The sequence below is a fragment of the Peromyscus californicus genome, unplaced genomic scaffold (genome assembly GCF_007827085.1).
Source record: "Peromyscus californicus insignis strain IS unplaced genomic scaffold, ASM782708v3 Scaffold_18__1_contigs__length_77618521, whole genome shotgun sequence".
Classification (NCBI taxonomy): Eukaryota; Metazoa; Chordata; class Mammalia; order Rodentia; family Cricetidae; genus Peromyscus; species Peromyscus californicus.
The window spans coordinates 30095033-30109118 of record NW_026294480.1 but is presented as its reverse complement, the minus strand read 5'-3'; the positions used below and the strand labels follow the sequence as shown (position 1 = coordinate 30109118).

General features: G+C 41.3%; 1 protein-coding gene across 3 annotated transcripts in view; it reads right to left on the bottom strand.

Moving 5' to 3' along the window:
* Positions 1 to 5785: 5785 nt before the first annotated feature.
* Positions 5786 to 14086, bottom strand: part of Wdr70 (WD repeat domain 70) — a 237096-nt gene continuing 228795 nt past the window's right edge. For all 3 annotated transcript variants that reach the window (XM_052743179.1, XM_052743178.1, XM_052743177.1), the window contains exon 19: positions 5786 to 5879. In XM_052743179.1, coding sequence (XP_052599139.1) covers positions 5792 to 5879 — 88 coding nt within the window. In that variant the 3' untranslated portion in view covers positions 5786 to 5791. The remainder of the gene's footprint in view (positions 5880 to 14086) is intronic.

Sequence of the window (14086 nt, the reverse complement as noted above, 5' to 3'; positions counted from 1 at the left end):
ACTGGGGGCCAGCTATTCAAAATATAAGAACAATCGCCCAAATTCTAAATTGTACTAGTTGTTTGTTGCTATATAACAAATTGCTTCAAAATTTAATGGATTGGGGCAATTAGTATCCAAATCCACACTAAAGGATACTGGAGAGAATTCTGACATCGGACACTCAACATCTTTTGTGGCTTTACTCATTCATTATTTTCTGAGTCTTTAGTGAAGGGACACGACACAAACCTTGTGCAGCCTCATCTGGATCCAAGCATTTCCTCACATCTTGTTGCTAAGTGTACTTGTTTTCTAGAACTTGCTTTAAAACGTACCACAGATGGAATGGCTTAAAACAGCAGAAATTCCCTCAGAGTTTATTCTCTCATAGCTCTGGAGGCCAGCAATCAGAAATCAAGGTGTGGGAAGGGAAATACTTACTCTTACAGCTCCAGGGAGGAATACTTCCTTGCCTCTTTGACTCCTCCTAACTTGTGGTTGCCACAACTTTTGGCATTCCTTGACTTATAGCTACATCATAATTTCCTTTGTTTCCCCAGGGTCATTTTCTGTGTACGTGGCTCCGTCTGTTTTTATATGGACACTAGCCATTGGATTGCAGACCTTCCTTAATCTAGTATGATCTCATCTTAATTTAATATCTGCAAAGACTCTTCCAAATAAACTCATATTCTAAGGTTCTGGGTGGACGTGGATTCCAGAAGGACCACTATCCAATGCACTGTGCTAGCAGAATTGCCCAGAACCATGTTCTTTCTCGCTAGTTGGGCATTCACCGGCAAAGCACTTAGAGTATAATGCTTGTGTTTAGCAAAGATGAGGTATTCTTCTTGAGCCTCCATGATTCCACTTTTTTAGTATCAGTTTCTAACAAAATAATTGTAGCATCATGAAACACTTAAGGCATGGAATCATTCAAGTCAGCATTGTTAGAATAGCCAGTTTAAAAACAATCTATATTTGCAGTAACAGGTGAGTGATTAAGTAGATGTTACACATGCATAATGGACTAAGAGGCTACTAAAACTGTATATGAAGTTTGTAGTATTGTAAATTTTGCATGTTTAACAAGTGAAAGATAAGCATTTTATTCCTAAGTGTTATTGTAATTAAGCTTTAAGAAGTAGAAAAAAACTACATTCAAGAAAAATATTCAGAGTAAGGCAGTGATGGCATATGCCTTTAATCCCAGAACTTGGGAGGCAGAGGCAGGAAGATCCCTGTGAGTTCCAGGCCAGCCTGGTCTACAAAGTGAGTTCCAGGACAGCCAAGGCTACAGAGAGGAACCCTGTCTTGAAAAACAATATGTGATGGGGGAATGTCTTTCTGTTATGTTGTAAAAATATGTTGCTCTGATTGGTTGATAAATAAAGCCGTTTGGCCTATGGTAAAGTAGCTTAGAGCCAGGCGGAAAATCCAAACAGATAGGAGGAAGGAGAAAGGCAGAGCGGGGGAGACACTGCCAGCTGCTGCCAGAAGAAGCAAGATGTAAAGGTACCGGTAAGGCACAAGCCACGTGGCAAAATATAGATTTATAGAAATGGGTTAATTTAAGATATAAGAACTAGATTACAAGAAGCCTTCGGTGGCCATAGTTTAAAAATAATATTAGCCTATGTATGTTTATTTGGGTCTGAGTGGCTGGGGGACTGGTGGGTGAAAGAGATTTGTCCTGACCTCAGGCCAGGTGGGACACAGGAAAACTTTCAGCTACATAGATAGATAGATAGATAGATAGATAGATAGATAGATAGATAGATAGATAGATAGATATAGATATTCAGAGCTGATTCATTAGAACATGAATGCTACTTGTATTTCAATGGTTGAGTAGTAAAGCTGTTGAGGTTATATTTCTGAATCATACCTTCACAACTCAGCAGCTTCAAATGATAACACTTATTTTCCCTTATTTTGCTCAATTTACATCTTGGTCATATGGGTTGATTCATCTTTGTCCCATGTGATCACAGCTGGTATGACTCTACTGGAACCAGATGATGTGCTTTGTAAGAGGGTAGAAGCCAGATGTGGTAGCTCACATCCATAATCCCAACACCAGCCAGGTGGGAACAACAGGATTGTGAGTTTTGGGCCAGTCTGGGATATATAACAAGATCCTGTCTCAAAAGAGAGGGAGTTCGGTCAGATAGGGAGCTTTGGTTGGGGTTTGTTGAGCAGCAGGCCTTTACTTCCTGCTCAGTTTGGGGCCTTAGTGTTTCTCACATCCTAGCTACCTCATTGCCAGAATAGAGGTCCCAAGAGAAAGAAAGCGCAAGCTTTTTAAGGCCTGGACCTCACTTGGGTCATGTTCAACTGGTCAAATTGCTATAGAACTGGGAAGAATGCCAAAGAATTGTGGCCATGTTAAATATATCAGCATCACCAACTTTTTTCAATTTTTTCATATTATTTGATGTGCATGGGAGTTTTGCATGCATAGATTTCTGTATACCACTTGTGTGCCTAGTGTTTATGGAGAGCAGAAGAGGGCATTTGATCTCCTGGAGTTATAGATGGTTGTGAGCCTCCATGTGGGTGCTGGGAATAAAAATCAGGTCCTCTGGTAGGGTGGCCAATTTTCTTAATTGCTGAGCCATCTCTCCAGGCCCCTTTCCCAGTATTTTTGTATGAGCATGATTGCAAGTGGACACTTGGAAGTACTTTAAAAATTTGTTTTAAAATCTTTTATTAAAATATAACGTAAAATTTCTGATAATTCAGAAATCTTCTTAGAATAGCAAAGTACCCTTTATAATCAAATGTTTTTCCCCAGTACACACACACACACAATCGCTGCGTGTATATCTACTCCACTCACAACGCAGTATAAATGGAGGTGATAGTAGGAGGTTTGTGAGCAATCATGAGAGCAGAGGAATAGATTGTGCTTGGGTGTGTCTTGCTCAGGGAAGGTAATGCAATTCTCTAAGCTGACAGGAAAGGGAGAGGATAGCACATGCAAAGACATTCACTCAGGTGCTGAAGGTTGGGGTCCCGTCTGTGTACTGGACCTCAGAAACATGTGACATCAGAAGTCTACACAAGAAAAACACAAGAAGCTGAATCTTGGAAGTCTATGCCACACAAATATTAGAATTACTGACTCTGGAAGGTTCTTGGCAAAGGAATAAGATGACAGACTTTGGATTTGAATAAATTTAGTTTAGATACATATTTGGTTTAACTCTGAAGTTAATCACGAATGATGGGTTAGAGAAGAACCAGATTAAAAACAGAGATTAGTTATGAAGGAGGCTCCCAAGTGATGGCTGAAGGCTGAAAGAGGGCCTGATTTTTAGTAGGAGAAGGGCAAATGTAAGAGACTCACAGAGCATGGGCAGAAATGGCACATAATTAATGAGGTAGGAATGGGGGTTGGCATCATCATAACAGCTTCCAGCTTCCTTCTTTGAGCAAGTTAATCACAGTAGGGGATATATACACATGGTGGCAGGTAATGAGTTCTGAGAGCCTTGCAGTTGGTGATGTCCACAGTGGTGACAAGATTACAGGTCAAATGAACACCCACTATTTGTCCAGTCCTGGTTCTAAGGTCCTTCCCTCAACAAATTCAAAAACTTAAATCCTTAAATGCCTGCCAACCTTCTGTCAAAGAAATAATTCTCCCTTCAGCTCTAGAGTGACACGGACAATCCAAACGACAGGAAGGCCCACGTGTGGACCACAGTGAGAGAGCCATGCTTGTCCTTGTCTTCCTCTGCCATTCTATCAGAGCAGATGTTGCCAAGACTACTATGATCAAGTGTTTACGCCTATCCCCAATCACCACAGCAACCTTTGGCTGTACATGACTGAGACTTCCATAGGGTGCAATGATTATGTTAGGGTTAGGGTGGTGGTGGTGATGTGGTAAACTCTTGATAAACGTCATCCTTGATGCAATAAATTTATCAATTCTAAGTATGTGGGAGGTGGGACAAAGTATTAGTCTGAGACTGATTTCAGGCACAGTGCATCTCAACAGGAACAGGAAATTGGGGCCGTTTGCTAATTACTGTGTAGAGATCCTGAGTCTTCACACAGCCTTCCACGGCTGTGACCTTGCATAGACTGATTTAGTAGTTGTACCTGTCGTGAGGTCTTTGTGGGAATCCAATGATTTAATGGCAAGAAGGCAAGGTGAGGACTTACCATGTAAACCACATGCAGCTGACACTAGTTCTTTCTCTTATCACCTGTGACCTTATAAGCTTAAGTCACAGAGAAGGAGATGGGATGTAAGTAAGGATGAAGGGGCAAGAATGAAGTTTCTAAGGATTTGTCTACAGAATGGCCAACGCCACGCTATAAACTGTAGCAATGAAAGAGCTGGGTATGAGTTTGCTAAAACAGATTTTTTTTTAAAGGGGTGAGATGAAATGTGTAGAACTAGGACTTTGGGGGCATACTTTGGCTTATAATTAATTTTATAATTACTTAATTCACTAGAACAAATGAGAGCAGGAGGGTAAAATGCAAGTATTAAAACTCAATTGTCTAGTGGGGCTTACTTAACATGCAAAAATGACCCATGTATATGGGAAATTAGCCCATAAAATTTTATTCTATTGACTCATCATTACTTTGGAGAAACTACCAACATTTGTTTTCACTTTCTATTCACAAATATAACTTCTTTTTGTTTTTGCTTTTTTCCAAGACAGGGTTTCTCTGTGTAGCTCTGGCTGTCCTGGAACTCGCTCTGAAGACCAGGCTGGCCTTGAACTCACAGAGATCCGCCTACCTCTGCCTCTCGAGTGCTGGTATTAAAGGCATGCACCACCACTGCCCGGTCACAAATATAACTTCTGAATGATTCTTAATGTGTTTTATTTATATAGCCCTTGTATTTTACAAAGCCTTTCCATCCTAATTGACTATTGACAAAAAGTAAGACAAAGTGATATTGTTAACCGTATTTGAAAATAGTAAATACTTGGTATAGATTTACCATGTGCCAGGTGATGTGCCAAATGCTCCACATGGGCACTTCATCTAACCCTCTTGGCAAAACCATGGGATAAGTATTACCACCTGAGGCCGGAAGGGAGACCCAGGAAGTCAAGTGCCTGCAGCAGTCTGACTTCAAAGCCTGCGCTCCTAGCCCTAGGCACCACAGGCTGCAGAGGACATAATCAGATACATGCTCTCTCCTGGCACAGCCACGCTTTGGTTTGAACTCATCTAATTATTTACAGTCATGTAAACAATGGTTGTGACACTGTACAGAAATATTAAGTTTTTTGATTCTCTGTTTCCACATTATGTTCCTAGATTAGCTCAAGATAGATAAATATCTCATCGTACATTTTCCCCTCTAAGGTTATGGGAATCTGTACAAGATCAGTAATTGTTAAAGTCTCAATACCTAGTAATCGGCTTAGTCTGTTTACATGCGGCACAGTCTAATAACTGCAGTTAAGAAAACATAAACACCGCCGGGCGGTGGTGGCGCACGCCTTTAATCCCAGCACTCGGGAGGCAGAGCCAGGCGGATCTCTGTGAGTTCGAGGCCAGCCTGGGCTACCAAGTGAGTTCCAGGAAAGGCGCAAAGCTACACAGAGAAACCCTGTCTCGAAAAACCAAAAAAAAAAAAAAAAAAAAAAAAAAAACATAAACACAAGCAGCGTGAACATCTACCAATCTTCAAACAACTCAATAACAGAAAGGACAAAGTCTGTTTGAAAAAATGTATTTTTTATTTCATAAGCATTGGGGGGGGGGGGGGAGACACTGCACCCTATCCTCTTGCTCCATGCAAACGGCTCTTAAATGAGGAGATTCTTCAAATTTTTCGTTTTTTCCATTCTGGTTCATTCTTTGATTCTTCGTCATCAGATTCCACTTGGGCAAACATGGTTTTGGGCTGAGTTCTAAAACGAAAGTTAAAAAGAGGAGGAAACTGTGAGCCACTGTTTCTTATATTAGGCGTTGACCCTTTTATCAAGCAGGAGCAAGCCTGGGGAACTGATTGCATTTCAATTATTAAATATAAATCATTAAACTTCTGGCAAAGAAAAGCATAGTGGAAATTTAATTATGTTCAGGAAAAGAGCCAAATATTCTTTTGAAGGTTTTCCCTCCATGGCAGACACTGTATGCTGGCCTTCCCTTAAATGAAACAAAAATGAATCAAATCCAGTGGACCCTCATGTACCATAACCTCCCTCTACTGCCAACTGAGACAAAATGTGACCATTTGGAAGGCAAACTATATGGCCCCACACAAGACCCTACATGATATTTACTTAAACCTACTTGGGTTAGTCTTTGTCTTAAGTACATGTGACTGTGATACAAATGGGAGAATTTGAGTTAACAGTTTCTTACCCGCTAAGTTTAAAATAGTAACAAACATGCAGTGACTTGTACCAGTAAAATTTTCAAGTCAAACAAAGGAGCACCAATTGACTCCCCTCTCCAGATCAATGCGTGGAAATGCCAAGCACTGAGGCCACATCATTGACCACACTGGTAACACTGCCATACAGTATCTCTGCTAGACACCACACAAGTCATCAAGCAATCTCCGTGAGAGGATCTTCTGTGCTTTGCAAGCATACCTGGCTCGATGACATTCCTATTTCACCATTCCAAAGAAGAAAATTCCAAGAAAATATCAGAAGGTTTCAATGTACTCAAGCTACTGCGATCTGTACAACTACCTAGAGCCAAAGCTTTCCTCATACTCAATTCAACTGGTTAAACTCCTTGTCACTTCAAGATACTGTTATGGCATCTACACACAGGTCACAGCTCTAACAGTTCAAAAGGCAGCTGCAGACTTTCATAGGCTCCAGTTACTAGAGAGCAGGACCATGGGCTTTCAAATGTATTGTAGCTAAGCAATTGGTGTTTGCTATATGTTATCTTCTAGCAAAGATGCTAATCACTGGAAAAATCTACAGAGGAACAAATGTGCAAGCTTAAAAAGATCCTTTGAAATAGATACTTAACTTCTAAAGCTATCTGGCAATATTTCACAGGATACCAGCTCACCAGTGTCAACTGTGATAAGACTTAAGTACTAAGATGCAGCAGGGATGCTTCTGGAGATGGATTATTATACATGAAATGGGTGTGGTGTCCCAGGAAAAACACCTAGAGCTGTTTGGTTGCAAGGGTTAATTTGACACAGTCCACCTACTTCCAAAAGTACTTATAGCAGGTTGGTCACCAACCTGACAAGGCCCAGAAAAGAAAAAATGAAACTGTTTAGCAGCAGGTGGAAAGAGTAAAGCTGCAGAGGCAGGAGGCCACATTCTTGTGGGACAGAGATGGAAGTACCGGTTACACAGGTATATGTGTTTGTCAAAACTTGAGATGGCTGCATCTTACACTTCTCTGTATGTAAACTGGGCCTCAATAAAGTTCATTAGTGAACACAATCAAAAGGTTCAGAACTAAGGGATGAGAAGATATATATCTGAACATGAAACTTGTCACTGGAAGCTGAGAAGATGGCTCCACGTGTAACATTGCTTGCTGTGAAAACGTGAGGATCTGGGTTCAAATCCTCAGCACCCACGTACAAGTTGCACAGGTTATGTAGGTGCTATAACCCAGTACCTGGCAAGTCAGGCATGAGGTGGGGCAGGCCCTGGAGGATGGCGGGGATTGCTGGCTGTCAGCCAAGTTCCAGGTTCAGTGTGAGATTCTGTCTCAAGGATCAAGAGCAAGACACCTGACATCTTCTAGCCTCCAAATGTGTGTCTGCACATATGCACACACTTAACACACTCACACAGATACACACTCACACAGACACACACACACACACACACACACACACACACACACACACACACACACACAGCATCAAAGTAGGAGGGGTTTGTTGAGAGAAGGGCCCAGAAGAAGTGGGAAGAGGAGCAGAGAAGCTAACAGGGGATGAAGATGACCAAAATACATGACATACACATAAGACATTACCAAATAATAAAATATTTTGAAAATATTTTGTTAGATTCAACAAACATATCAAATTGTTGGAAAAATGTTAAGTGTTTACTCTAAAGCCATACATTTTTCTCACTGGTTGGTGAAAGTATCTAAAAACCTCCATCCTGCTCCTGGGGTGTGAAGTGGGGGAGCAAGGAGACTAGCAGGACTCTGCCCCAAGGGGAAGACTGTGTCTCCTTAACATAAAGGTATAAATGGATCCAGCTATGGGGAGATATTTCTCATCTGGAGAAGCTGTATGAAGTGACTGAAGATGATAAAGCCCAAAGTTTGGGTTTTAGTCTCAGGCCCATTCTGTAAGAAATAGCCTTTAGGGGCTGGAGAGATGGCTCAGGGGTTAAGAACACTGGCCACTCTTCCAGAGGACCTGGGTTCAATTCCCAGCACCCACATGGCAGCTCACAACTGTCTGTAACTCCAGTTCCAGGGATCTGATGCCCTCACACAGACATGCATGTGGACAAAACACCAATGTGCATAACATAAAACAAATATGTTTTAAAAAGAGAGAAAGAAATAGCTTTATTCCTGAAATGGAAGCATAGGGAAGCAATGGAAAATGGCAGGTGCAGCTCACAGAAACAATCCATGTTGTCCCCGCCCTCCCCCCAGAACAACATTCAAAAAGAATAGTTTAGAACCATTAATAAGAGCTCTTTGTTTGCTAAATAAAGACAAGGCTCTTTCAAAAAGACTCTTGCACTAGCTCATGGAACACCTATGACCTAACGAATGTGCCTTGCAGGAGCACAGCAAAACAACCTTGAAGCTTTCTTCAGAGCAATTCTTGCCTTTGAATTTATTTCCACGAGTTATTGTTTTGGAAACGAGTGGAACTCCACACATGAGAATGATCTTAGCAATCCAATTCAGGTCTATCTTGGGGCATTTTGAACACTCTATTTAGTCACCACTTGACCAAGACAATGAAGAACAGAGATGATTGGGCAATCTCAAACAAAGTTAAGAATAGAACGAGCAGATTTCTTCTCTAGGGAATGGCCTAATTTGCCCTTGGCACACAAAAGTACTATAAAAATAAATCAACAATGCCAAGGAAGAGTGATGAGACACATGCAAATGGACACAGTATTAATGCACTAGAAAACAGTTTAAAGCTGGTCTAGAAACTCCCGCTTTGGGAGCAAAGGCACATCCTTTAAGTCTGTTAAGTGCAGATTGCCCTCAGAGCCACTTATAGAAACAGAATTGGTATACTGATCTTAGCACAGTCTCCACTGGGTACTTCTATGAGAAAAAGTGTGACAAGCCAAACCAATGGACAATGAAAACACAGCAGCAATTCAGAGCTACATACATACATTATTACACAAAGCGCAAGAAAGACATTCTACCTCTTCAAGAAAGCGTTTTCATTGCCCACCATTCCTTATTTTCTAGTTATGGTTTTTTAGGTTTATTTATTTTTATTCTATGAACACGGGTGTTTTGCCTGTGTGTGCATCTGTGCACTATGTGCACGCCTTGTGTCTGCAGAGGCCAGGAGAGGGCATTGGATCCCCAGGAACTGGGATTATAAATGACTATGAGAACTGAACCCAGGGCCTCTGGAAGAGCAGCCAGTGCTCTTAACCACTGAGCCATCTTTCTAGCCCCTTACAGTCTAACCATTAATAGTCAGTCCCTTGAACTTACAGCCTCGTGACAGGTTCATCTCCCTTGTCCTAACCAAGAATCTATAAAGGGAATGGCTTAGAAGAAATGAAGAGAACAATGAAAATCCAGGGGTGTCAGCAGGTTCCTGAGGATACCAGAAGTTTCCAAGGAGAACCTGGTTAGTGTCTGCTTTATGAGATCAGCTTCACCCAGACCTATTCTTTCATTGGCTAATGCTAACCATTTTCATGTGTTAGCCTAAAATCTAGGTGTCCAGAAAGGCTGGTGTGAAATTGCAGCTTCCAGGTTGATGAACTCATTTGGGTAAGAGTTTTTCATCTGATTACATTTGGTAACAGTTCATTGGATTATCAAGGACAGTTACATTTCAGCGGAGTTACTGCCGCCAACCACTAAATCAACGAATCAAACCAGTGCTTGTTGTCTTGCTCTCTCATGTTTCCAGTAGACCCTGCATTTGCTACAAGTAAATGTGATTTCCAGAAGCTAATACAGAAGCTTCTGCAAATGTTCACCAAATCTACAAGTTCTAATTTGGTAACACTTTGTGCTAATTTTTCTTGATTTTTAAAAAAATTAATCTAAAGATTTTGCATTATTTATTTTTGAGATTATAATATAATTACATTATTTCCCCTTTCCCTTTCCTCCCTTCAAGCCCTCCCATATATCCTTCCTTGCTCTCTTTGAAATTATGGTCTTTTTTCCATAGTTCCTGCTACATGCATAAATATATATATTTATATATAAGCATAGAATATATGCTTATATATTCTATATACAACCTGTTCAGGCTGTGTATTTTCAGGGCTGACCACTTGGTTTTGGATAACCAAACGCTCTTCTCTGGGGCAGACTGTTTCCCCTGCTCTCAGCCTTCCTTAGCTGGCTGAAGTTCTTTGTGAGAGTAGAGAGTGGGGACATAAACCAATGGGTTTCACTGATGCATTTGCGTATGTGTGTGTGTGTCATTACACTCCATTCTTATCCGTCTCCCTCCATGACCCTGTCCTCTTCTGGTCTCTTTCTCCCCACACATGGCCCTCCTCCCTGCTTTCCTGTCACACTTATTCCATTATTCCCTTGGATACTTTAAAAGAAATTCTTCAGATGATTTGTTCGACGTGAGTTGTGGTGAGGAGTGTGTACTCCAACAAGACGACAGGAACCCATGGGAAGTGAGTACCCTTCAATGTTTCCATCTCGAGCAACCAGTGATGCACAAAGGTTCCCCACACTGCAATCTTCTAAAGGGCATGTTAGGTTGTATGAGAGACTCCAAGTGTCAGGAGGACTGTCTTTTCTCTCCTGACTGAGCTCTAACCTATGTCTCTGCAAACCCTTCTTTAACACTCAAACCGGGGTGAAGTCATCACAATGTCTTCAGCTGCAATGGAAAGTCCACAGGTCACATTCTTTTTAATTATGGGTGTGCTTCTGATATGATTCACACAAGAAGCAGAAAGCAAGCTCCTGGGTAATAGGAGGAATATGAGGGGAAATCACTTAAAATATTTAATCATGAGTATGTGAGTATAAACCACAAGCTTTTTTGGCTTGGGGCCCATTGTTTATTATGAAGGAAAACCTCAAAGCCAAAGCCAATTATAGCCATGACTCAACAATCTGACACACTTGTTAACCCTGTTAGGATGAATACAGCCTGGTTGAACTCTGACCCAGTCGTCACAATTGCAGAATTATTAAGATTAAATAAAAGGCTTGACCAAAAGATTTAACTTGAAATGGCCCCTTCTGTCTGTGATGAGCTAATCAACATTTTTTTTTTTTTTAAGACACTGGGAATGTGTAAGAAGATCAGAGGCAACAAGATGCTTAAAGATAAAGAATTTTCTACTTTCTTCAGGAAATGAAGGCATAACATTTTGGAAAATAAATACTTCTTGGACTCATAGATAGAGTGCAGTGCTCTATGCCTGAGAGTCCAGAGACTATGAGAGTAGAAAAAGGACAATTATGAAATGTGGGCACAGAATAAAAAATGAAAGAGTGGAAAAACAAACAGAAGAACCCTGTAAAATCATCATTAACGACCTTATTATCAAGTGGGTAAATAAGTAAGAACAATGAAACCTTTAAAAAAAAAAAAAACAAGCCAGAGACAGGCCAGGTCTCATGAAAGCCCTCTCTAACTTCTCATTTATGTGTTTCTAAGTCCATGCCCAGTGAGCCTGGATGGAGCCCTACCCTCCTCTTTTGCAGACAAGGGAAACAGCCCTAGTAAGGCAAGAGCTGCACTTAGCAGGCAGCAGCAGAGCTGGAAGTACATTCAGGGCTTCTGATTCTCGGTCTAGGGTTCCCTCTGCTAAGCCATGCTGGCTCACACAAACATCATCTCAACAACTCAATAGCTACTATTTGCTGCACCATGAGGAGAAACGATCCTCAGTACTTAGAAACCATAAGCCTATCATGAAGGCAGACCATCTATACTCCATCCCAGCTCTGCCACCTGATACCTGTGGGGCATGGTCAAGTTATACATTTCCATCTCCTCATCTACAGAGCAGGGACAATAATACTGCTTACCTTAATGGGTTATGAGGATTATATGATACAACATATTGAGCTTTTTAATAAGTCTGTCACAGTACTAGTACAATGAAAGTCTCATTAGTATTATATAACTTATGTTAGATAATAGGGGCTCTTACTTCATACAACTGACATCTTTTCAAAAGTTCTATGTATAATATATTGAGTAAAATAATTCATTTGTTAAATACAACATTGCAACATGCTATGTTTTCAAATCCTGGAGAGAATTTTTTTTCTCTATAGAAATGATTCATTTATGAGTCTTTTATAACTGAAGTTGTCTAGTCTGTAAGTATGAATTTTCTTAAGGAGGAATAGTTTATGATTCTGAGTAATTACTTTTGTATTATTTTCAAGCATTAGTGTACAAAATCATCACTTTCGGCACTTCTTAAAATGTAGATTCTCAGCTGGAATCCCACAGAGCCTGTTAGCCTGGAACAGACCTGGAAATTCACATTTTAGTCCTCTCCCCAATAAACCCCTCCCTGGCTGCCCACAAGGCAGGCAGTTCATAAAACCAGCCCAAGAAATACTGTCCTCTACACAGGCACATGGTGGACAGTGACAATCAGCACATCAGTATAACTCAGGGGGTAAAAAAGATACTTTTATCTCTGTGGGCTTATGTCTCTTCTTGACACAAATCATCATATAAACCTTTCCTTGCTCATAAGGACTGCTTTAGATATGGCTTATGAATTCAATATGACTTTAAGTGGATTCTTTACAGGTGGGAATGATATTTGAGACCATACACAACACACACATCCACACATCTTGTATTTCAAAAGATAAGCATAGTGAAGTTAAAGTGACTGAACCAGCAGTAACGGCAGCTTATCTGGCAAGAAGGGCAGCCATGGCTGACAGAGCTGTCATCCTGGCAGGCTGCTGGCCAGGCTCCGAGCTCCCACACATCTATCCCTGTCTGATGTGTAAGCTAATAGCATTCTGGATCTACATCCTGCCCCTTCCCCAGCCAGCTCTCCTCCCCTCCCTCCAGCAGCATCTTTGAACAAGAAACTGTAACTGAATCTGTCCATGTGTGGCTGAATAAGAGTCCTCTATAATCCTGCTGGGTTTGAAAACTTTCATGGCTATAACATTGCTAGTGTCAGGACTCACGCTTAGATCCTCAAGGGATGCATGTAAAGCGCTCAGACTTCATTAGCAGCACCGGAGAATATAGGTGAGTATATGCTGTGTGCAGCAGGAAGACTTGTGGAATGTCTAACTATGCTCTTCTGTGTTAAAGCGAGATATAGCAAATACATCTTCATTTCATCACTGACAGAAGTCAATTGCAGTGAAGAAAAACAACCAGACACACGTTCTCAGTTACAGTGACCTTTATGAAAAGATCCTTTTAAATATTAGCTTCCCTTCAAACACTTTGCCACTTGGCAGTCAACAGTATACTGTAGCAAATGAACACAGAAGGAACAGCACTGTGAGCCCAGCTAACAGATTACATGCCACACACAGGCAAGGCCTTCATCTTAGCTAACAGGCAACAAATGCAAGGCACCGAAAACAGATGGAAGGAAAGAGTGGGGAGAAAACGCAGCAGAGAGCTGTATGTTCATCGGTGCGTAGTGCTCGGGTTCGAGGCACTGAGGTTCGTACCGGCTTCAGGTCCTCCAAGCAGCACACTCAAGTAAGGGGCAGCACAGCAGTGTGTTTCCTCCCCACCTAGTACATTTGTCCAACTAAATATAAACCACTTACAGTGGAAGAACCGTCTTCAGGTAGTACAGTCATCAGCGAGCACCATGGGCTTCAATCAATTCTACTGAAATAAACCTGAAAACCCAGATGGATGACTGCCCAAGAAACATATCAGTTATGAAGCCACCTTGGCAAAGTCATAAAATCTAGGCAGACTATGACAGGGGACAGTGGGGAAGACTGGGGATGG